General features: G+C 41.4%; 1 protein-coding gene across 1 annotated transcript; it reads right to left on the bottom strand.

The window, feature by feature from the left end:
* Positions 1 to 930: 930 nt before the first annotated feature.
* LOC118419828 (sucrase-isomaltase, intestinal-like) lies at positions 931 to 22162 on the bottom strand. The gene is made up of 24 exons (XM_035826441.1): positions 21949 to 22162; positions 21135 to 21300; positions 20604 to 20770; positions 20005 to 20176; positions 19651 to 19759; positions 18521 to 18633; positions 17489 to 17614; positions 16046 to 16177; positions 15369 to 15482; positions 12220 to 12282; positions 11753 to 11866; positions 11031 to 11115; positions 10618 to 10735; positions 9951 to 10084; positions 9414 to 9448; positions 8903 to 9019; positions 6319 to 6467; positions 5801 to 5885; positions 5481 to 5537; positions 4969 to 5117; positions 3697 to 3785; positions 3209 to 3258; positions 2673 to 2834; positions 931 to 1665 (listed from the first exon to the last, which is right to left on the bottom strand). Exons 1-24 carry the CDS (start codon positions 22122 to 22124, stop codon positions 1495 to 1497), a joined length of 2853 nt encoding a protein of 950 aa, XP_035682334.1. The 5' UTR covers positions 22125 to 22162; the 3' UTR covers positions 931 to 1494.
* Between the last annotated feature and the right edge of the window lie 3859 nt (positions 22163 to 26021).

The following is a 26021-nucleotide window of genomic DNA, read 5'->3' as shown; positions in this document are numbered from 1 at the left end:
TCTTCGAACTGGACGTCTTGCGCCTAAATGAATTAACGCTAGTCCACTTTTATTCGCGGGGTAACTTTTATACGCAAATTGCATTAAATTGAAAAAAAAATCAATTTAAAACCACCGTTTATCAACTTAATATAATATCCTGTCTTTAGGTACAACGAATATAGGTTGCCCCGCGAATAAAGGTGAACTAACGTTACATAATTTGAATTATTTATCCGTTATCTACCAGAAAAAAATAAGATTTACGCTAGTAGACATTACCCTTAATCGATGTCACAATTGCATACATTTATCTGTCTGTGTATGTAGCGATGTATCTTTATTAATTTGATTATTTTGTTGTTTGATGGCGGGGCTAATTTGCGTTGACGTAACTTGATTATGTAGTAAGCTATTCTTTTTCTATTGATTTCTGTTTGCTTGATAAAATATAGCATTATAGCGTAATTCCTTTATTGAAGAAGCAGGTATATTTTAGCGTTAGTTCACCTTTATCCGCGAGGTAACCTATATCTGCTGCATATAGGGAAGTGAAGTCGGCGGGCAGTACTTTCAAACTGCTATAGTTCTAAAAAATTTCAATTTGACATTCGACTTCATATTACTAAAAACTGTAAATGCATGTAAGTTTGCGGGGATTTAATTTCGCGGTAGCGGGTAAAAGGACTTTTCGCGGTGGATTTAAGTTCGCAGTAACATCATAGACTGCAGTCTAATACAATAATAGAAAAATGTTCGCGGTGGTTTTAAGTTCGCGGTGAAGTGGTCACCGCGAAAACCGCGAACATTAATCCACCGCGAACATTTCTGCATTTACAGTACATAGTTTATAGGGACAACAGACATAGATTACTTTGCAAATAAAGGTGAACTAAAAGGCAGTTAAGTCTATTCTAATCTCGTCAGTGACAGTATTACATGAAGCAAGGATAATTGTACTAAAGAGCGAAACTTCTTTATTTGTTAAAGCAAAAGAATTTCAACGCAACGAATGTAATGGAATAATGTACATCATCATATAAAAGTAATGTGAAATCTACAATATTTCCTATTGAAGTGTTTGATGGCAAAATTGACGACACCGCTTTGAGCATTTAATCATAGTCATCAAAGAAAAGATCTAATGAAGAACTCAAGCTAAATGATCAGATGACACGCTTTTTAATAGACTTGAAAAGCAATCGTATTTGTTGCTTATAAGACGAATACATGTATGAAGAAGGCGACAGCGGTCATTGAAAATTTAATCCGTATAAACCTTTGTGTTGGAATTAAATTTCAATCTTAAAACACATTCAAATGTGATTTATGATAAAGACAAATTTTCATAAACATAAAATGATGTAGCGTGTATTATATATGATTTTTCTTTGATTTCTCACGTAGAAAAAGTAAATCTGCAAAAATATATGGAAGCATATCGCCAAAAGCTTTAACCTAATCTAGTAAGTAAATTCAAGATCTTCAACAAAAGCGTATGAGACTGCTTGTCCTCTACGAGAGGAAATGACCGTTGACGGTGGCCAAAACCACAGCTATGGCCGCTATGACGAGAGCCAATGGGCGGGCACGGGAGACCTCGGCACCGGAAGTGTCGTCAGGAATAGTCCACGTGATCTTGTGGTTCTCTCCCATGGATAGGGACAGGCCTTCCAGGTGCCACACCTAGAAACACAAGTAGAGTTGATGGAACATGTAGCGTTAGTTCACCTTTATTCGCGGGGTAACCTATATCCGTTGTACCTCAAGACAGGATATTATATCAAGTTGATGGACGGTGGTTTTAAATTGATTTTTTTCTCTCAATATAATGCAATCTGGGACCACCATCCGTCGACTTGATATCCCGAAATACCCTGGTGTTAAACACAGCGGATAAAGGTTACCCCGCGAATAAAGGTGAACTAGTGTAGTAATGCTGTAATATCAAAGAATCTTGCATGCAAGACACAATATAGAATGTTAATTTGTAAGTTCGTGCCCGATGGCTAATTGCAAGTACATGGTATAAACAAAGTAGATATAAAAATGACGTCGGACAGTTATGAACAATATTCTACTCTAATACTAGTGTCTGGTTATTTCTATACAGGTTGGGTTTGACTTCTTTTTGGAAGCAGAGGGAGACGAAAAGCCCCACTTTTTCTAAAATTTGTGGGTTCTGCATGCGATTTCAAGAGAAAAGTGGCTTTCTGTTCGTCTGTCAACGTGGGGAAGTTGGGATAAGTCTTTATGGCTTCTCTAAACAGAGTGACTCTGAATATTTGTATCACTGATATAGGAAATCAAAAGACATATATATAGACATAAACCGGCAGGTCAGGTTAACAATGCAATCATTATCCACGTCTAGATCATGTTTTTTTCATGGCGAATCTGTTTGTGTTTTCCTTGATGTGAGTTTCCAACAGTTCCAATAGTTCGCTTTGTATTTTCAGGTAAGCAGAGGTCTTATAAATACCAACTGAGATACTAATCGAAACAATCCATCCGGGGATTTTCTACTTATCTATATATCGGGCAGACGTCTTCGTTACAAACGCACAGAAGTCACTAGTACCTCCGTTTCACGGCCTAACAAGACTTGACTCGAGGCTAGCTGAACTGTTTGGATATATAACCTTGTATATGCTAGTATTTCCTTTAAAGAAAGTATAGTTTAATTCCCTCACCTTGTCCGCAGTTTTCCTGACGATGTTGTCCGACGCGACGTTCTGTCCGTTCACTGTGACGTCAGAAGGCATGGCGGGAGACCCGAACACCTGGATGGTCTCGTACTGCAGTTCAGGGTCAGGCGTGTAGCCGTTACTTTCCACGGTGATGTCAAGGGTCATCTGTAAAACATCGCGATATCGTTATATTACGTTCCTCAGAAACAAGCTGAGCATTAACAGCTAGCGGTTACAAGGCATATACGTTCAAACGATTCTAAAAGAAAAATATAATGACAGCCAAAGTGGAACTGCCTAAAATAAGTTATACATATTATAAAAAAAACTACACACAGTAGAGAAAATATCTAAGTAACGAGAGTTCAGTGACCTCATACAATCATGAAATATTTAGAGCCTTTGTATATCTTATGCAAATTAAATTTAAAACTGGTAATTAGACGCTGAATCGATGTGCGCTGGAGAAAAGCCTGGTGTTACGCTGAAAGGCTCTCAATGGGGGTTACTGATAACTGTAAACATTAAGTCAGACTTACCGCCGACACACGGAAGGTGATCATCCTGTAACTGTTGCTGCCGATGGTGTCTGTGTCAACAAAATAAAACAACGACTACTTAACAAACAAACAAATGAACATACTAGTATATAGTTGTCGTGTCTAATAGAGAAAGTAAAAATACATTCGTTGCCATCAGGTACCGTAGGAGCATAATCGCTAGATAGCTTTAAACAACGCTTTCAGATAGATGTACAAAGACAATGTGAGGTCATTTTGTGTAATATAACCAGCTGCTGCAGCGTGCCGCGAAGCTGGTGTGTTACACGGGAGGGTGGTTATACCGGCTACATAGATACAGATACAGAGGCTGGTGTGTTACACCGGAGGATGGTTATACCGGCTATATAGATACAGATACAGAAGGTGGTGTGTTACACCGGAGGTTGTTTATACCGGCTGCACAGATAAAGATACCATATCTGAGATTACTAAAATGAAAACAATAAGTGAGAAACAGGACGTACCTATATCCTCCCCATCGTCCCAGAACAGGCTACCAGAAGCCTCTCCTGCCTCGTCTAGAGCCACGATCAGGCCTAGTGTGTTCCTTCGACTATATGAAAAAAGAACAGAAATGTCAGTTCTTTATGTGTTCCATGTCCATAGAAAGAAAACTAGTATTATATATAATAGGTAAGTTTGATAAACGTTAATAAAAGGGTTAAGGTTATCCCATCTCCTTTCTGAGGCCGTAGGAACAGTGAGTTATTATCCACTTTGTCTAGTGCACGATATTAAACGGCGGAGCCAAACCCTCTCCTTCTATCTGCTTTTACCTCTCGAACCGAATTCAGGTATTCATTTTTAGACCTGAGTTGAGTAAGGAAATGTGTCAATGTCCCAACGCCGACGGGATGTGTTAGGCGTACACACTTACCTGTACACGGAAGTGTTTAAACGTGTCCCTGTGTAGGTATGACGTGACCACCACGGATGTGTACGGGCATGCAGTCCATGTCACACTTACCTGTACACGGCGTGTCCCTGTGTAGGTATGACGTGACCACCACGGGTTTTGTACGGGGATACAGTCCATGTCACACTTACCTGTACACGGCGTGTCCCTGTGTAGGTATGACGTGGCCACCACGGATTTTGTACAGGCATACAGTCCATGTCACACTTACCTGTACACGGTAGTGTTGGCGTGTCCCTGTGTAGGTATGACGTATGTGTACGGGGATACAGTCCATGTCACACTTACCTGTACACGATTGTGTTGGCGTGTCCCTGTGTAGGTATGACGTATGTGTACGGGGATACAGTCCATGTCACACTTACCTGTACACGATTGTGTTGGTGTGCCTCTGTTTAGGTATAACATATGTGTACAGGGATACAGTCCATGTCACACTTACCTGTACACGATTGTGTTGGTGTGCCTCTGTTTAGGTATGGCATATGTGTACAGGGATACAGTCCATGTCACACTTACCTGTACACGATTGTGTTGGTGTGCCCCTGTTTAGGTATGGCATATGTGTACAGGGATACAGTCCATGTCACACTTACCTGTACACGATTGTGTTGGTGTGCCTCTGTTTAGGTATAACATATGTGTACAGGGATACAGTCCATGTCACACTTACCTGTACACGGTAGTGTTGGCATGTCCTGTGTAGGTATGATGCAGTGTACAGGGATCCATGTCACACTTACCTGTACACGGTAGTGTTGGCGTGTCCCTGTGTAGGCATGAAGTATGTGTATAGGGATACAGTCCATATCACACTTACCTGAACACGGTAGTGTTGGCATGTCCCTGTGTAGGTATGACGTGGCCACCACGGATGTGTACGGGGATACAATCCATGTCACACGGGAGGGAGAGACTCCTACCCTGCCCGGCATCGGCCACCTCCCGACCCTGGTGGTCAGAGTTCACCTAAAGAGAAGGCAGTGTACACGTCTTTGTATTAAATCTTGACCTGACGATAACCATGTTCTCTATATAATAGCAAGTGATTAGATAGATGACAACTTTAGTACATCATGATCGCAATCGTTCTTTGTCAGTCAAAAGTAGGATTTTTCACATTTGCAACACGTTTAGATAATTAAATACGAGCATTATTGGGTAATCTAAGGTAATATTCACAATTCACGAACCCCCGTTGCTTTTATTCCATTTTACTGACCGGGGATGGCTGTGTGGGTCTTTCAGTGGGCAATTTTGTAAAGATCAGACAGCTGTATAAAAATTGTAAACATGTCGGTCAAAAAATTGACACATCGAAAAACTACTTACCGAATAATAGTTGTACCACCTTCCCTTGGGAAAGTAAGCGTTGACGTCCATCGCTCCCTAGCGGGATACAAAATTACAACAATCATCAGGATACTTTAAACGTGTGAGTAAAGTTAGTCACCGCTATTTATAAAGTAATACTTCCGATTATATTCTGCATGTACTTGGCTAAACAACGCCAAGAAGTAAAGATCTTTTCAGTCATTAAATAAATAACAAACAAATTAACACGTGCAAGTTAAAGAAAACGTATAATATCTATGCAATATTCGTTTTAGGAAAAAAAAGAGACAGCTGATTATATATGAACAACCCAATACCTGATCTAGTACAGGTGAGATAAGAAGGGCGGCCCCCCACAGGAACTGTTTGTCGATTGACCACGTAAGTTTGTCCTCAATAAACCTGGAAGACATAAAATCTATCATTACAAAAGTGAAAGGACATTCAATCAGAGATATTTAAAAGCGGTTTACCGGTACTTTGAATTCCCCTCTATAATTACCGTCGCCAAAATTATGTTTTGAATGCCATGTTCTGGACATGCTTTGTGGTGGTAAGATTGTTTAATGTAGGTTGCTTTAGTTTATCTGTATTTATCTTATATATATGTATATATAAAGACTCTGTGAAGACTCAAGAGAGACGGCGGACGGTATCAACTTCCGTGCACTTATGACCAATTGCCGACGTCACGTGAGGTCACGTGATCTAGTCGTTTTGGTCACTTTAATAGATTTACAGATATATTTTTTAATAGTTTACAGATATACAGTCAAAGATTTAGTCACTAATTTATTCTGTGTGTGTGTTGGAACAGAGTTTGAACTCAACTTACTCGTGCATGAGTGACCGCACGACCGTTGACCCCTGGGTGTGTGCCTGGTAGAAGAGTGTGTAGAGGTACGGCAGGAGCGTGTACCGGGTCTGCAGGGCGTCCCGGGCCGCGTCAGCTATGGCTCCGTCCCAGTGGGTCGGGTGCTGAGGCTGTTAGAAGAATAGAAATAAGAATGTAATAGGCTAATAGGCTAAGTAATATGCACAGTCTACGATTAACTTTCAGGACGTTTAACTGATACCTGTATTATACTAGTAAAGCATTGTGACTGAGACCCATAGAAACAGACAAACATCACACACAAAAAAACATCCCCGTGAAATAATAGCCTCTTCCATTGACCCCATGACCTGACATGTGTGATACGTTTTATCACTCCCAAATATCTGACCTTTGCGGTGCCACTATCTTCACATTCACTTCCTGCCACTCTACTGACTGTCATTGTATAACATAACATACAAATCTAGAAAGGAGAGACATTGCAGGTCATTGCAAGACCTACAGAGCCTACTTGGGGCATGCAGAGGACAGAGGACTAGGACCACCGTGGTCACAGAAAACTCACGAGAGCTAAGAAAGCTCGAGCTCGTGATAAACAGGACAAATTGGAAAGATTTGAGGAAAGCCTGATTGCACCAGCAGAACACATTGGACTAAGCACACAGGAAACGCATAACATTGAATAACAAACAGACAAACTTAAATAGAAAGACCCTCCGCTAGTCAGTTTCCCAGTGTCCACATAGTATTGTCCCTGTTGCAATTCGAACAAGTGACCGTAGGTAACATAGTCTGTGACGTCGGTCTGGTATATGTTGCTTGTTTTGTCTTCTTTGGTGTGTGACGTTGCGCTTATATCCTATAATGATTCTTTTCATGGTGTTAACTATATCGTTTTATTTAAAGTTGCTTAATATGTCTGTGTCAATGTGAATCTTAATGTTAAAGAGGTATGGATTGTGAGATAACATGTGGTCAAAGTCTAAAGTTATGGTGACAATAAGTAACCGGATGGTCTAATACACAGACACGTACACAGAAGACACACCTGCAAGTGCTACAAAACCGACAGGCAGACTGACAAACGCACCAAGTACTAACATGTTTCTGTTATGGACGTAATAAGTATGAAGCACAGAACAGGACCTTGATGTAATTTTATAATTCATGATATGGCTTACACGCTTCATCGTGTAGTGCGTTCAGCCAGCTTTGTCTATTTAGGCTAGTCTTGGCAAACTTGGGTTTCTGACATTATTACAACCATAACAAGAGGCTGAAGGTACAAGTATATATGATGACAGCATTATCATAATAAAAGTACCAACCATGTTCCTTTAAAACATAAATGGCCATTGGCCCGGAGCTACATAAATTAACAATAAATAGGAGATACTGTCATATTCAAAGTTCATAGATCGAGGTTGTCAAACATATCATGATCAGCTGGTCGCAGCTGTGGTTGACAACATGAAGAGCTGGTCACAGCTGGTCACAGATGTTGACATATTTCGAGCAAGGTGAACAACTGTCCACTTGTATGTATAGTAAAATCATAATCCAACATATTTCGAGAAAGGTGAACAACTGTCAACGCGGCCCTGGACCAAAACACCGTAAGACGAACAAATTGTAGGGGTGATATTTTTATTCATCCATAATTATAAAACCAGCAGTCGTGAAAAAAAAGTGCATCATCGTCAACCTCCGGTGCAGAGGACATGCCAAACAACGTACGTATGCGACAACGGGAACATGCAAATACAGATGCGAACGGGAATTACTTTGACGATCAGATAAAACCACGCATCTGCTTGCTATATTTTATTATGGCAAGGCTCAAACAAAGCGGCCCTGGACCAAAACACCACAAGACGAAGAAATTGTAGGGGTGATATTTTATACATCCATAATAAAACCAGCTGCCGCGAAAAAAAAAAAGTGCATCATCGTCAACCTCAGTGCAGAGGACCTGCCAAACAACGTACGTATGCGACAACGGGAACATGCAAATACAGATGCGAACGCGAATAACTTTGACGATCAGATAACACCACGCATCTGCTTGACAATATCCGATTACATCATGACCCACATGCAGAGGATCTGGACCAATACACCGGAAGACGAACATTTTGTAGGGGTGCTATTTTTATAACATCCATAATAAAACCACCTGCCGCAAAAAAGAAATCACGTGCATCATCGTCAACCTCAGTACAGAGGACCTACCAAACCACATAGGATTCAGATAGCGAGAACATATAGATACAGCTGCGAACGCGCGTAAACGTGACAAAACTAAAAGTCTGTCGACCAGAGGTTCTGGTCACAGACTAATAAAGTCAAACTCTCCACAAATGGAGACAACGTCATACTTGCTGCTGCGTATCCGTGCCTCACTATACTTACCGCACCCAGAACCCAGTTGTGATTCCTACTAAACGGATAATACGCTCCTAACTGCATCCACCTCTGACACAGCTCCGGCCAAGCGTCAAAGAAGAATCCACAAATGTCCGCACCCACCTGGGAACGAGAACGGTTGTGAGAATCAAAATGGTGGCGCTGTTGAACTTACCGCGCCTTGTTCCCAGTTGTGGTTCCGGCTGAAGGGATAGAACGCGCCTAGCTGCATCCAGCGATGACAAAGTTCAGGGGTCGAGTCGTCCCAGAACCCACAGATGTCTGCGCCAACCTAGAAATGAAAACTCAAGCTTTAGAAAACTAAAGCTCAAGCAGGGGATAGCCACTTTTGGTAAGACTAGGTAGTGACAGAAATGGGCAGCTATAGCTTGGAAAACGTTAAGATTATCCCTTCCAATAGTTGCTTAGAGATCAATATTTTGGCTAGTAAAATCACTACTAATTGAGAACAATGGAAAATTTCACTGAGTAACGTTACTCCTGGCGTTACGATTAAAAATGTAACTAACGTAACGTTATACTTCTAAAGCTACTACAGTGAGTACACCATGGTGTGTACATTTTATTATATCATACAACATAATTTACATTATATGCGGCTTTACGGTAGGTGTAACATTTGTACATTGTCCATATGTAAAATAGTAAAAAATAACGTTACTCACGTAGGGCATACCGAAAAGGCCAAAGTCCAACATTCCTAGAAATATGCAAGAAAAAGAATTACGACCATTTCTGTCAGCCTGATTTAATCGCGCTTCTTAGGCCCGTTCTACATTGCCGCGCCCATCCGCGGGGAGGAGGCTACAAGCTCCGGATAGCGGAGTTTGCGTTACACAGACTACATTTCTGTTAAGTAATTTATATTATGGCATTTCATCACAGTTTGTATGTTTGTGTTACTGAAATTCATTTAAAATATATCGAAGTTGTGTAGTTATGGCTTTACGTTTTCAATATATATATATATAGCGCCTATCACATCTGTTGACATTTTTAACAAATGGATAACGGGGGCCAATACCGACTTCCAAGCACCTTTGACCCTTTGCTGACGTCACACTTCCGGTCTAGATATAGGCTTTGGGTCATTTCGACGTGATAAGAACTGATCAAAAGCTTGCTGGTAAGCGCTTTATTTTGTGTGCAGATATAAAGTTTAAAATTGTAACATAAATGTATAATGTTTATTATATCAGTACCTATAATGGACTTGTGTAGATGGTCCCATTTAGCCGTGTTGTCGCCGAGCCAGTGCCCCTCGAAGTGCCCGGCGCTGGGGAAGGTGGAGCGGCCGAACACGATCCCGCGTTTCCCGGTCACTTCCCGGAGGGCCCTGAACATGAAAACGTACAATGATGCAATCTTTAATTCCAAAATTCTATCTCACCATTTCTCACAAGTAGGCCACAGCAAGTAAAACGTATGGATATCAATTCCTCTACTTAATATACAGACTGGGTCCACGAGCTAAGAATTTATATCTTAAGTATTTTTTTCTGACAGCATTTTCTTCTAAGAATACTGATATTTTCTAAATATGACGAAAAAGGCAATCTTTCTAGACAAGAAAATAAGAAGTTTAGACTTGAATTTCTAGAAATTCTTATGAGTGAATATTCTTTTAAGAAATAATTTCCTAACTTTAGAAAATTGAGAAACTGTTCCATGTGAGAATTTCTATGGAAAGAATCTTCAATGTAGTGACGAACAGTGGTTTCGAATTGCAATATTATCAAAATATTGCAGTTTGAAACCACCGTCCATCGAGTTGATATTGCTAAACACCGTCTTTAAATGCAACGTATATAGGTTACCCCGCGGATAAAGGTGAACTAGTGTTTCTTGACCTTGACATGGCCCACTCACCTCTGTGTTGGCTCGGCCTGGCTCCATCCGTACAGACTGTGTGTGTTGTAGTGTTCAGTTCCGCCGTGCACGGAATTCATACAGAGGGTCTTGGAGTATATGTTGGGGCCCAGAATCTCTGCAAGTTTACGAAAGAAATATGTAACCTCAGTCCTCAATCCCACTGTATCATACTAGGATTTCAGAAAAATGCTTTTTGTAAGGGGGCTAACTATTGAATGTCCGCTAATCTATTCATTCTACAACACAATAGTAACAAACTAAGATAGGAACAGTTCGTATGTTAAGTGTATGTTACCTTATTGATACTTTTGTCTCATGGAAGAATTTACCCACAGTTATAACAAACGTCACAACATCAAACAAAAAAAGCAAGCAAGAAGGTATATTATAAAAACAATTGCGTGACTTACTTGGCATATACGGCGGGTTGTCGTACTTGTTGTTGGAGCAACTTTTCACCGATCCGTGGACAAAATTAGTCGGCTCATTCATGTCCTGTAGGGGCAACATACCGGAACATTACTGCCCTGCAGTACAAGGTAAATCCGGTAGGGTACGCTACTACATAGGCACGTACTGGTTGTTTGCAACGACGTAGGTGTAGTCAAATCTGGAAAACCTCGCTAAGTTGGAAAGATATGTGTCTGGTTGATCAGTGTTCATTCAGACCATAGTGGAGCATAGGTCAGCAAGTTTATTTGCTGTTTTAATGGCAGGCTATTTTTTTTACAGGGAGGGAGGCACCAAATTCTCGAAAATGGGACATCTATTCTGTTTTCCCATCCGAAAAACGCTGCAGTCCCAACCACGGTGCCGTGCCCAGGATTTGAACTTGAATGTCCCACTTACCAACCGCAGTTTCCCAACAGTTACCAGGCACTCAACTGTGAGGCTGATACCAGTTGAGCTACATGGACATCCTAGTTAATTAGTGTAATAAACATTAAACTTTGAAGGCTTGCACATAAACTTATATCAGTATAAAGGAGTTTAATGAAAAAGACGCACTATATTTAGTATGATATATAATAGTTTGAGAGTATCTTATTTTATCATTTGTGTCTCTAGAAAGGCAAAGTCGACATTAAAAAGATACGAAGCATATTTTAAATGTTTTGAACTTGATACTTACGATCCAGAGCCCGTCGAACTTGAGAGTCTTGTAGAAGTCCTTAATGAAGTTGCCCCACCATTGGTCGATATCGGCGTGAAAATAGTCCGGAAACACGGAGTAGGCGTTATAGTGCTGTGAAATGAGAAGGCACGGAGTTATACATGGTCTTGCTATTGATAACAAAGTTCTTTGTATGAAAAACGTTTCTACCAGGCTAACGTTTCAGTGACTGTTTGTCACCTTCCTCATTGTAATAATAAGTGGTTCTACTTAATTTGCACTGCAGGTACGTGCATTAAAGAAGGTGACAATTGGTCACCATCTCTATGCCTGTTTTAGATTTGGTCCGTCTAAAAGGTGTATTGTAGACATACAGTTAAAAGCAAAGCGTTATAAGGAAGCTAGGGCGGGGCATACCTCAGAATCATAAACTCTACAACATTTCACTTGGATGAAAGAAGCACCCTTGGAAGGAATTGCCTTACCTCGACTTTATAGTCCCACTCCTGAGTCGGATCAACCGTAACATCTGGATAGTACGGCCACACCTGGAAGCGTAAACAAACAATCAGACAAACGTCCATACTTCCAAAGTGACAACATTAAATCAATAATAACAAGAGTTCGTAGACCTCAGGCCTGCATGAAATGTATTGGGTTTCTGTAGACCTATTGTGTATTTTTGCCTTTTTGTCTGTGGTACGTGGTTGGAAAAATGAGCTTTTTACCGTGTTGTGCACCATGCAAAAGTCTGACTCTGAAATTCCATTTTCTGAATTTGTAAGTTTGGACAGGGATGAACATTACTTATTTTGGATTTCTTAAGTATGTAACCAACCACAGTACTTTGAAGTTGTTGAGACGCTACCTTTTTTTGTCTCAGATGGCCCATGCACATGTAGTTACTCTGTCACATGATATACTAATATCTTCCTATTTCAATGTACTGACCTAATGCAGCTGCTAAGTCTCCTTGGTTTGTGTTCTTCCAATGATATTCATTAAAGATTTATTTCTGGGGTGTTATTCACTTGACATCGGAATGTTACTCGCATAATTTGACCAATGATACTTTAATCTGTAGTTCCATAGACATTAGACAACATGAATAGTGGTAGCCCCCATGCAGCAGCAACAGTTAGTCCCCAGGGTGGTATGATATTTTCATTCAATCCATCCAACCCAAACCTAAATCTCCTGTAGTATCTAAGCCAAATTTAACAGCATAATTTACTATGAAAAATGTCCTTGTCAATCCCATTTATAGATGGCAAGCTGCTGGCAATGGAAGCTTTGAAAAGTTCAGAAGCTGTTGTAGTCAAAGCAAACACCCAGCAAACATCCCCACAAACCAATGAGCAGTTGCTTAGAAGGGGAATTTCATCATATATTTGCCGCGACAAAATGCAACAAACGATACTGAATTTAAAACAGAACAAAGCTAAGCCTCCACCACTTAACCCTGCCTGTACCATAGATTAAGCAGGCCCAAAAACCAAGCGAATATGACTAGCCCAAAACAACAAATTACCTGTATACAGTATGGAAATGGCATTACCAAAGAAACAAAAAGAAACACAGGACAAATCATACACATACCTTTCTCTTATGCCCACACTCTATACAGTTCTCCTCCACATTAGAAAATTGCATCTTCTTCTGTTTAAGTTCAAGTTCAACCATGATTGCCAACAGGGTAAAGGAACTTGTACCGGAACTTAAAACTCAGTGTTATACTATACAGCTCTAGAAACACCACAAAGAGTAATAAGCAAACTCCAATTATACCTGACCAACAGATATATAATCTGGCACACTCCCGTCATCTGGCAAACTGTCAGTGCCACTAAGTAACCTGATACATTGAAGGTGGCCCAGGCCAGATGATGGTTCTACACCCAACCATAATCTGTTTTTAAAACCAAGCAGATATTGGGAGGATGCCCCAACCACACTAAAACAGGGTCAACCTATACAGTATCAAGTTCAAGCACTAGGAGGCCCAAAATCAAACCTGACCACCAGGACACAACAAACAACTCACGTACCAAATGGCAACACAATGGCACCTTGCGTTCCGGAGATACAGCGCACGCCCCGTGCCCGCACAAAAGGTAACCTAAAATGTCAAGTTCAAGCACCAAGGGCGCCAAAATCAAAATTGAGCATTATTCAGCCACCGCCGACACATGTGCCAAATATCATCGCGCCAGCACCAGCCGTTCAGAAGATATAACTCCGGAAACACCCCTCCCGGACACAAAATTCGACCTGCCGGGTCAAGTTCAAACGCGACAAGGCCCAAAGTCAATCCTAGGCAACAGGCAACAACCCCCCACCCATGCACCAAAAATCGTCGCAATCGCGCGTATCGTTCCGGACACACAGCGCCAAAAGTGCCCCCAAAACACCAAAAATGCCACCTTCAATGTCAAGGTCAAGCGCCAGGAGGCCCAAAATCACACCTGAGTGTCAGGCTACCACCCCCAACCCACGTACCAAAAATCGTCGTGCTCGCATCATCCGTTCACGAGATACAGCGCCCTATATCCCCGGCTACCGAAAAGTTTCCACCAGCATCAAAACCATACCTGCATACATGCAGGTAATAATCACCAGGTCTATTTTGCCAGCCAGTAGGTAACCATTATGAGTAATGAGGCTGATTAACGTGGTCGAGGCACCTCCTCGAGCACGGGACCCCCGTTTTACGTCCCTCCCGGAAGACGATATATGTTGTGGCTTGTTTTGCATAACTGGTAAACCGCTTTCAGGCGTAAAGGCCAGTTTGGCACAGTAATGCTACGGTTCAATTTCATTGATAAAAGGGTCCCTCCGGATAGTGTAACATTGGGATTTTTCTGCACTTTTAGGCGTGACTCTTACGTGGTCTTGTAGGACACCCTGTGATTACCGGTCTGTTTTGAGGAACGGTCGGTTCCCTGCATTTTGTTTAACGCGGAGTTAAAATCAACAAGATTCCGGGGGAAAATATAGACGCAAGTCCTGATCGTGAAGACACCAAGTGGTGCCTGGCGACGATGTCTATTGAGCATTCAACACAGTCATTTCATTGTTCAAAATCAATTCAATTAATCTTCAGGCAGATTTACCGCTATAATAAGATAGTTTAGTTTCAAAGCTGGCAAGGAGGATAGTCGGCTGAGGAGTGTCCACCAGCCACGTGGTTATTTATGTATATAGGGCTGGCGAAATTGGCATTTTGACTTTACATTATTTTCTCAATAATGAATCAAGAAAGAATGAAACTGTAACGAAAATTGATAGATCAGCATGAAAGAATTCTAAATCTGATTTTTGGAGCCCATTTGAATGACGTCATCAGGTTTTATTGCCCCTGATATTATTTTTTTTCTATGACAAAATACGGCACTTTGGTACATACCACTGTAATTAAACTTCGTTTTTCGTTGCATAATGATGAACAGTACTATCTTGAAGTGCATGAAATGCATGATAATACCTATACGTGACTTACTTAGACATACAAGAATGTTTAAAACTGGCATATGCAAATATCTAGCTCCGTTAGCTTATTGTAAACCACAGGTAGGTGACGATCAGTTTGAGTAGTGTTCTGGGGTACATAATATTCTTGATAAAATGCCCTTACCTTCCCAATGAGCGGCTGTGAATTGTCGTCTCCATCCTTGATCCACACGTCCAGCGCAGTGCCGTTAGTGTAGGGAGCGTAGGGTTCTGTCTCGTTAGTCGTTATGGCGGGATCCTACATATGCAAATGCGATAAAATAGCAAATAAAACATTCTGACATGCATCGAAGGTACATGATATGGATTCATTAATACCTCAGATTCATTCCACGGGGCGGCAACCTCATTGCGACTAAAATTGACAGAGCGCCCTTCAAGTTAGAAAAAAATGAAACATTTTACTTTTTTGTGTTTTGTTGTCTTTTTAGTCAAACTTTTGTTTCCTATTGCAAGAGGTCTCAGTTATAAAATCAAGGCTACACAAATGCAATCTAAATTCCTGCGAGATCGAAAGTGGAATGGGGCTGTAGTGATCCTTAACAGACTTCGTCCAAGTTCTTGTTAACAATGTGACCCTTACTTTGTAATATTTCGATCATAGGTTTACATGTGGTTAGAAGATGGAAAGCTAAAGACTCCACTTAACTATATGGGAAGACGATGAAATACCAAATATAATGGCGTCAATGCTTCCATACAACATATACCACTCTTTTTGCATAAAGGGAAACAAAATGGCGGTACTTCTGGACGTGACCTAAAACAAAACAGGTTCTGCTATCGCAAACCTGTAATTACCAGAATGATGACGTAACGCATCCCGTCACGTCTGATTTGGTCCACGAACTCGGGAAGCCCCTGGTAGTTGACGGGATCAATGGTGAAGTCCATCTGACGTTCCATGTAGTCAATATCACCGTACTGTACGTCCTGTGTATGTATGTACAATAGACAATAAAGCTATCTTCCGTAGTTTTCAGCCAGAAAACGATAATTCAAATACATCATGACATGTGACAATCCCTTCATGGTGCATATAGGAAAGTATATCAAAGAAGGTTTAGACATTAGAAATTCCTCAAATGATTGTAAACGCCTCCCCAATGATCGTAAGAAACTTATACCATGCTACACACTCCTGTATTAGTTAGATAAGCGTTAACTTAAGCTATAGAACTGTAGTTGTAGATGCTATACTTTGTACCTCGTACAACTGTTGAGCAATAAAGTTATTATTATCATTACTAATGTTAGTTCACCTTTATCCGCTGGGTAAAAAATATCAATTGTCTATAATGATAGGATATTTAGGGATAAAGTGGACAGACCGACACTCGTTTTAAATCGCAATATTTCCAAAATATTAAAGTTTGAAACCCCCGATCGTCTACTTTATATCCCCAAATACTTGTTTTTTTTTTACAAACAGCGTATATAGGTTAGTTAAACCGCGAATAAAGGTGCACTACTGTTACTAAAAACCTCCTGTAGGTCGATGAGGAAACTGTATATTGAAATCATATTGGCTTATAATGTTCATACATTAATCCATCTAACATCACTTTATATAGGTCAATCACATTTATATATATGGTGTTGATACGTTATAACGTTATCATAAGATAAGAATAAATGAAGCCATCTACTACAACCTTCTCTTGACCTGGACGGGGGGCGATATCAACTTCCGACAACCGTTGACCCATTGCTGACATCATCAGTGTATCGCAGTATTCGCAGCAGAGTAAATAAGTAAGGTAGCTGACAGAAGACTGCGTGATTTTTACGATCCATTGATGAGCAGTTTAACTTCTCCATGATAAAACCATATTCGTATACACTCTACGGATATTTATTCTACGTGATAGCAAAGTTGGGTATTGTGCAGAGTCAGAAACGCATTCAGCTAAGGGCGAAACCCGCCGTACGTGCAAATACGTGCTGTCTACATGCAAAAACCTTAATCTTTTGGGATACGTAAGAGGTAAGTACCGCCTCCGTACGAACTCGTAGGGAATCCGACAGATTTTGGGAGCACGCAGGCACGCTGCAGAACTCTTGACGTGCAGGAAAAACTTTGTGTGCCATCGAGCTGCGGATTCGCCCTCGTACGTGCCAGTACGGGCGACGCGCCTGCCCTGTACAGCCTGAACGTTTTCAGAAATACGTGGCGGACGTGGCCTCCAAAAAACGTACGGACAAATTGCACGCACGTCGGGCTGTGCTCTTAGCTTTACTTACGTGCGGAATGCCATAGTCTTGCATCTCCTTGACGACGTCCCTGACGACAGACAGGTTCCCGTAGCCCCACTTACACAGCTGGAACCCCAGACCCCAGTACGGCGGCATGAACGGGCGGCCAACGAACTGGAATATCAGCAAGACAACATTACGTACATAGCACAACCAACATCAAGGAACATTGAAAAAAAAACTTGAGAGCTCATACCTCCGTGAAAGATCATTGAGGTTTTTCGCTGTGAATTTTCGTATCTGTATCTGTGTCTATACATCCGGTATAACCGCCCTTCGGCGTAACACACCAGCTTCGCAGGCACGCGGCGCGGCAGCAGCTGGTTATATTACACTGAACGACCCGTCACACCTAACATCTATCTGCAAGTGTTCTTAAAATATGTCAATATTTGACTACCATTAAATGTTCATTTCTCGCTGATTCTTTCCGATGTGATACTAAGTAATTTCCCATGGCCACTTGCTTCCATATGGCAGCAGCCATTCGATATCTATTCATGAACTTTTCTGGGACCTTTGACCTAACTTCCTGTCAGTGCCTCCATGTGTCTAGAAACTTTGGACCCAAGCCAAACCAACCTTCCCCACTTGCCGATGTCCGATATTGATCACCCTATTCATGCCTCACATTCTAACACCCCACCTTTTCAAAACTATTTACGATCAGAAACCACGACGGCATGAAAACATAATAACTAACACAATGCCTCCGTTTGCATGAAGTTAACAACTTATTCTTTCGATATTTCTGCATTGGTAAAATTATGAGAATAGACAGGAGGGTCTGCGTGTTCTTTTACGTAAGACGTATTCAGTCTAATTTTATTTTCCGTAATTCGTTACTAAGGGAACACCATCTTATCTACGTAATTTGTAGCGAGGCGACCGGATTTAGCGTAATTGCCTATCTTGATTTAACGTAATACGTAGGCGGTTCTTCTGAATTCAGCGTAAATCGTTGTCGGGACCCCCCATGCAGACCCTCAGACAGAATTCAGAAGAGAGCAGAAGGCTTACCTCTGTGTACTGCCGCACCACGTCCTCAGGTCCGTCACCCAGGAACATGTAGAAGTCCAGAACACCGCCGATAGTTCGGAACGTCATGGCTGGGGTGGGCTGGAGGACAACCTCTGTACCGGGGAGGATACAAGAATTATGATATTTTCTCTATTTTTATCTGTCTGCCTGTCTGTCTCTGTATGTCTGCTTGTCTCTTTTCTGTCTGTCTACCTGCGTGTCTATATCTGCCTCCCTGACTCTGTCTGTCTTTACATGTCTGTCTGTACATGTCTGTCTGTCTCTGTCTATTTGTCTGCATGTCCCTGTCTGTACATGTCTGTCTGTTTGTCTGCATGTCCCTGTCTGTACATGTCTGTCTGTCTCTGTCTGTCTGCCTCTGTCTGTACATGTCTGTCTGTCTCTCTCTGCCTTTGTCTGTACATGTCTGTCTGTCTCTGTCTGGTTGTCTGCCTGTCTGTGTCTGTACATGTCTGTCTCTGTCTGTCTGCGTCTGTCTGTACATGTCTGTCTGTCTCTGTCAGTCTGCCTCTGTCTGTCTCTGTCTGTCTGTCTCTGTCTGTCTGTCTCTGTCTGTCTGTCTGTCCGTCCGTCTGTCTGTGTCTGTTTGTCTGCCTGTCTGTGTCTGTACATGTCTGTCTCTATCTGTACATGTCTGCCTGTCTCTGTCGCTACATGAGTCTTTTTCGTCTGTCTTTTTTGTCGGTCTTTTTCTTCGTATGACAATCTGCCATTTACCCCAGTCTATCAGTCTGTATGTCTGTCTGTCTGTGTGTTTGTGTGTCTGTCGGTCTCACTCTTTCTGTCTGTCTCTAATCTCTCTGTCTAGGTTTGGATAACGAGTATAAATGCTTTAGCTAGCCCGGAACATCTGGAAACGTTAGCGTGAATCAAGCTTCCAGCAGCCTTCGACTTGTCATAGAAGGAGGACCAATAAGCCCCCAACAGCGAGAGTTTGTGTAACGTACGTATACGTTTGGTGATCAACGAAGGACGCTCACGTTATCAACCAATACGAATCACAGTTAACACATGAGTGATTGCTCAATATTTTTGTAAGGTAAGGTAACGGAAACGCTTCACAGAGCTGTGACGTAAGCTGTGACGTAAAGGAAATGACGTCACTTTACCCATTGCGTTAGAGTTGAGCAGCAGGACGCCATGAGCCTTCCCATCATCCTCCACGCACAGGTAGAACGGGTGCATGCCGTACAAGTTTTTGTTTACACCGTCCGAGGGCTAGAAAACAAATGATATTTCAATGTAACATTTTTTAAAAACACTTTTAGAATTGAAGAATCCCATGCCTGATTTTAAACCCCCTTTCTCTACATCGCAGCAACGACACCTGTATGTGATGCGAAGTATAGTAGGACTAGCTAGTATGGATTCTGTTACTTCTGTTTTGCGGTATGTTGTAGCTCCATGAATGTTAATGCACGCGTAAGAATACATAATTATATCATAAACATGATTGTCCTTACCGGTCCGGGCGCCTCGTCCCTTGTAAACATGCCCCACGTGCGCCAGTCCATGTTGTGGCGGTAGTTATTTCGCTCGTGCTCCCCGAACCCGTACACGTATGTAGACGGTAGTTTGGTGGAGATCTGGAGGAACTGGTCCGAGAAGGTGAACCCGCCAACTGAAGTGTCCCAACTGTATCGGACAAACGTATAATATGCATGATTTGCGTTAAGTTAGTTAGTTAACGATGTATGACATATGCTTGCATGGTTGCGTGACTATTCCAAGAATCGATCAGTTTGCGATCGTACAAGGTACGATCTAACATATAATCTAACCTAAGACAAATGTTCTCAATGTCCCTACGATTGCCGTACGATCGCAAACTCGCAATGCATTCCTGGGATAGTTGTGCATGTGTTGCACACGACTCAGTTTTCTGAATTGTTATAAAACGAAACGCTGGCAAGTATCTAAGACTCTTAGTTGCTTGCAGACGTTTGGTTCTACGACAGCCTGCTTAACAATCCCAGTGCTAACGACAGTCGAGCGACCAATCGTACGACGAAAAACATCGTACGACTTTTGTACGGCTCAATGTGACTTAGGCCTTACTTACAGCACAGTTCCTGTCGCCGTCCTAGTAACACTGAGGGAGAAGGGCGTTGTCGGACTGGGTGGCGTGATGTTCACGGTATATTCGGGAGAGGGCGCTTTTCCCGTTGCTTCTGGGATGTGGGGCATCTTGTCTCGCACTTCGAACCTTTGAGTGTTGCTATCGTAGAACTACATACAGATAGGAAAGTATGAAAAATGTATCAACAAAAAACTTCAAAGAAGGTTAACATAGTTCAACCACCATGTCTTATTTTGGGTTTAATAAATGAATGGATGAAAACCTTTGTAATTACATTGTAAATATGTAAAAAAAAACATACCCACTGGGTTTAGCACAGGTCGCAACAAAAGATACATGAAATATATACAATAAATCTACTATAAACAATAATTCTATTCTACTTATTCGTCTTCTTCTCGTTTCTTTGTGATATTGAAAATATAGGAACAGATATGCGCTAAGAATAAGGGGATACCCTACGGAATTCCGTTGTTGTTTTGTTGCAATTCAATAAATTCAAAATAGACGTACCTTCAATCTCAGTCGTTTGGCTGTATGCATTTCATAATCCAGAGTCACGGGGTCCACGTCTGCGGAGTTAGCGTACCGAGCAGGCGTATTCAGGCGGCGGAGGGTAGCTCTACTCCCGAGGACCGTGTCTTGGACGTTGCCCTCCACCCGATATCCATAAGGGTCCCTAATTATGACAGTATGAAAACTCGTTTTAAGAAAAGAAAAGGTGTAGTATATGTTCAACGTTAGCACACTCGTGAAACTTTTTCTTTCTATACTCAGTATTTCTTGCCACAACCGCTGGAAGTGATACAAAGCAGCTTCAAAACAAGCAAATATATGGCGTGGATTTCAAAAACAACTATTGGAAAAAATATACTATTGTCTTAGAATATTTTAGATCAAAGAACACGTGAAAGAACAAAAACGAAGACTCTATTGTCCGATATAACATGTTCTGCGTTTTCAGTCATTTGATCAAACTTCCTGGATATTTCATAATGAAGGCATTTTTGTTTTTGGTCAAACCTTATTTTTATTCGCATGCTCGCATCAGTTATTTGGTTCCCAAAGGATGGCATCCATATAATCAAAGCAACTTTGCCTAACAGGGACACCCCTGTTCAATCCTAGACAGGGCAGCTCGATTGGGGCTGCACAAGTCTTTCAGGACGTAAAATTTGGGTCCCTTGTTCAAGAAGGTGCCTCGAGGCTAGCAATCCCTCCCTAAAACATACTCTACTAAGAAAATTGCAAGGAACATTATTGCCTTTGTACCACGACGAGGCACTAAAAGGGTTTGAACGAAGAAATGAGCGAAAAAGATACATACCAATAGAAGCATTTTGGTGCCTTGGGGTTCTGTGTCTCCTCCCAAGCACACCCCCTATCTAGACACAGCTGTTCCGTGGCACCGTCTTCAGGGTAACAGTCAAAACGGACGTTGTCGTCCACCGCTCCACAGGGAGTGAGCGCGATCAACAGAACAGCCAGGTAGAACGCCGCCATTTCGGTCCTCACCTCGTTTGAGCCGTTGACAGCTGCAATTTTTCACAGTGGCGAAAAGTTCAATGATTTTTGACGGACAAGGTCAAAAATAGCTTGGGTTTGATCCTGTTTCTACCGGGGCTCATTACACTCGCTAGAAACAGGATGGTATACCCAGGCTAGGTTCAAAATATATGAAATTTTGGTCAACATTTCAAAGATAAAGTGTTAATATCCTTTTCGACAGAGCTATAAACGAATTTCATAGAAAAAAATGATAATTTTCTTTTTAGTTTGTGCATGTTGAACATTGTATTTTCAATCATACTTCTAAATGTGTGATACGGAAATCCAATGTAGTTTGTAGCGAAGTCGTAGTGCGAGCGCCGTGTAGTTGAATGGGCCTAAGCTATATATAAATTTAGGTGGGTAACATGTTTTTGTCAGCTTGGACGCACCAGGAGTTACATATTAACCATAACCTTACATCAGAGGCTTGCCGGCCTTATAATCTGTTATTCTAACACATACATTCCCACCCTAAGACAACCAAAGATTAAGATGAATTGGACAAACATATCCCAAACACTATAAAATGCATCATGTTTTGCCTTGTGCTGATTAAAAATATTATAACGGTTAGTTACAGATGGTGTATTTTTTTCTCAAGCTGGGACGTCAAGCAAACGGTACAAAATATAGAGGCCGAAAGAATCACGTAAGAAAAAAACCGTCGGAGCCGAACCGCTGCTTCTAGAGTAAGAAGGTGGCACCGCACATACTTGTGTTTATATGCATTGCGTACCCGGTAAACAGCCTCATGGCGTAACACACCAGGTTTGTACTAAAGAGTACAAGCTGTATATCCTGACAGATCTATTTGATCCACTCACACCGGGAAAGAACCCTACTCTTTTCGATAAGGGTGTTCTTTTACTTGCTCAAGGTGTCCTTACCTCACCTATCCCTTGACCTTCTAGTGGGTCGTTGGGACACCATGACTGTTTTTATATTTCAGCCATACATAGTATGGTGAAATATATTGTATTCGTAATGTTTCTTTCTTTCTTTCTTTCTTTCTTTCTCCTGTCAAATCTTCAAAGTGATTCATCTCCGCCGTTCCTGGACCGAATGACCTGAAATTCGGCACAGGGGTAGAGTGGGCCAATACCTTGATGCTGTTTTCCCATTTTTTTCATATCTGCCTCTAAAATGATTTTATTGAGATTTTTTGGTTAATTTTAGACCAAAACTGTATATTTTGGCCCCTGTACCCTGGTATTACAACCAAATGAGCTGAAATTTGACAGAGATGTGCCTTGATAATGCCCCCATATAAATTCGATAACACTTTTGGTGTACAGCACAACAAAATGCTTATTTTTGCGATTTTTTGACCAATTTTTGACCAAAAAAGGACACTTTTGGCCCCTGTACCCTGGTATTACAACCAAATGAGCTGAAATTTGACAGAGATGTGCCTTGATAATGCCCTGATATAAATTCAATAACACTTTTGGTGTACAGTACAACAAAATGCTTATTTTTGCGATTTTTTGACCAATTTTTGACCAAAAAAGGACACTTTTGGCTCCTGTACCTTGGTATTGCAACCGAATGAGCTGAAATTTGACACAGATGTGCCTTGATATTCCCTTCATATAAATTCAATAACACTTTTGGTGTACAGTGAAACAAAATGCTTATTTTTGCGATTTTTGGCCAATTTTTGACCAAAAAAGGACACTTTTGGCTCCTGTACCCTGGTATTACAATTAAATGACCTGAAATTTGGTATAGATAGGCATTAGATACTTGGTAACAAGATTCAGGTAAAATTTTTGACATAAACAACTTTAAAATGATTAATTTTGGCACTTTTCTGAGGGGAAATTTGTTTTCTTTTGGCCTCCTGACGTGACCTTCCGTGACCCCGCACAGAGCCACACCTGTGCGCGTCAGCCGGAGAGTTAATTGAATCAAAGACCTAGCCAATCAGCGATGAGGAGGCCAAAGGCTAATTAATATTCATAAGCGGGGCCTCATGATCTCGTATATAGCAGTGTTCCCGCCAGGGGGAGCGAAGCCCGCCTAAGGCTCTCGCATTTTAGACTATTCAGAAGGCTTTATATTGTATCAGTTCTTAGGGGCATATCTATGATAATCGCAGCAGTCACTTAACTTCTCTTCAGGAGTTTAGCGTAACACTATTTCAGGTCAAACCGTCAAAGGCAACTAAAAACAAACTTTAACGTTACTGAGTTCAACAGTACTTATAACTTGTTATCCGAAGTTGAAACGCTAGCGATGGTATTTTCGCTGCGCTGTTAGCTCTGTGCGACTGTTGTTGACGGTCTTATAACGGTATATTTTGCACCCCTGTACCCTGGTATGAGTAACATTTGGTATAGATAGGCATAAGATAGTTGGTAAAATGATCCAAGTAAAATTTTTGGCATAAAGTACTGTAAAAGGCTTAATTACAGCACTTTTTTTAGGGGAAATTGGTTTTCTTTCGTTCTCCATGCCATGACCTTTCGGACGTTCACCCCACAGAGCCGACATCTGCACCTGCGTCTAGCCGGCAGGAAGAGTTAATTCAATTAATGGTTCAGCCAATCAGCGAAGAGGAAAGCGAAGGCTAATTAATATTCATAAGCGGGACCACACAATACGTTAACTTGAAGACTCAGGCCGTACAGACTTCTCGCCAGGATTTTTTCAAAGCGTCGGACAGAGGTCCGGGGGCCGCCAAATGTCCCAGGCGGGGTCCAGGGGCAGGGCCACTGTGGGGGGGACCCAGGTGGGCGAAGCCCCCCCGGAAGCTCTTGCATTTTAGACTATTGAGAAGGCTTCTTTTATCAGTTTTTTTAGGGCCATATCTACGATAATCGTAGCAGTCACTTACTTCTCTTCAGCAGTTTGACTTATATTTCGGGTCAAAGCTTCAAAGACAACTAAAACCTCATAAACAACAAACTTTACTTAGTTCAACAGTATACAAAAATATTGTACGGGTTGCCATCCTTAGTTGAAGCGCTTATTTATAGCGCTAGTATCTTCGCTGCGCCTTTAGCCGCCGTGCGACTTTTGTTGACGGTCTGATATCCCTACGTCGCCGCCTCGCTGATATTCCCACGGACATGTTTCAAGAAAAATACCAAGCAAAAAACGCTGTTCTGCGTCAAATTCTATTCTATAAAACATGTGGGACTCAGTGTTACAGTCTAAATATTTTGTAGAAGCACCGCTGTAGGAAAGAAGGTCCAAGCAATGTAAAACATCACGTAGCATGAAGTTTGCTGTCAACTGGCACACAGCACATGACTGTTTGAAACTCTAAGTCTAATCAACAGCCGTGTTTGATTGATAGCCGGCGGTCCTTTGATGAAGTCGGCGAAAGGTGCGTTAGTTAGAAAATCTGCGTTTAGTTTTGATACGTAATTATAAGTTAGACAGTGGCGAAAATGATTATTTTCTCATCAATATTTCTCTTCAGAATTATTTGAACTTAATTGTACATCTAAACAATTGGCTTACCTGTGCAATGTTTATATGATTAATGATCAGTGTACTGAAATCATGTGTAACGTATGGCTCCTAGTCAATAGATCAGCATTTTCTCTATAGTGACCACCTGTCTATAGTGGCCACATTTCCTAGTGCTGTTGTTGTTTGACATAAACTTTGAACATTTAAATTGTAAGTAACTTTAAACTGCCAGAGTTTCAGCCCAATAAAACACTCTCAGCGCCAGGGTATGAACAGACTGACCAGACAGACGAAAATAAATCCTCGAACAAGGTTCAATCGTATCTTCCGGGTCTGGCAGGAAGTTGTTAAACTAAAATAAGAATAGGCTCGATGGCTGATTGCATACAAAGTAAAACAGTTTAACAGTTTTACAGCTTGAAGAAA

The sequence above is a fragment of the Branchiostoma floridae genome, chromosome 7 (assembly GCF_000003815.2).
Source record: "Branchiostoma floridae strain S238N-H82 chromosome 7, Bfl_VNyyK, whole genome shotgun sequence".
Classification (NCBI taxonomy): Eukaryota; Metazoa; Chordata; class Leptocardii; order Amphioxiformes; family Branchiostomatidae; genus Branchiostoma; species Branchiostoma floridae.
Note: the sequence above shows the minus strand (reverse complement) of the source record. Positions and strands in the feature narration are given on the sequence as shown.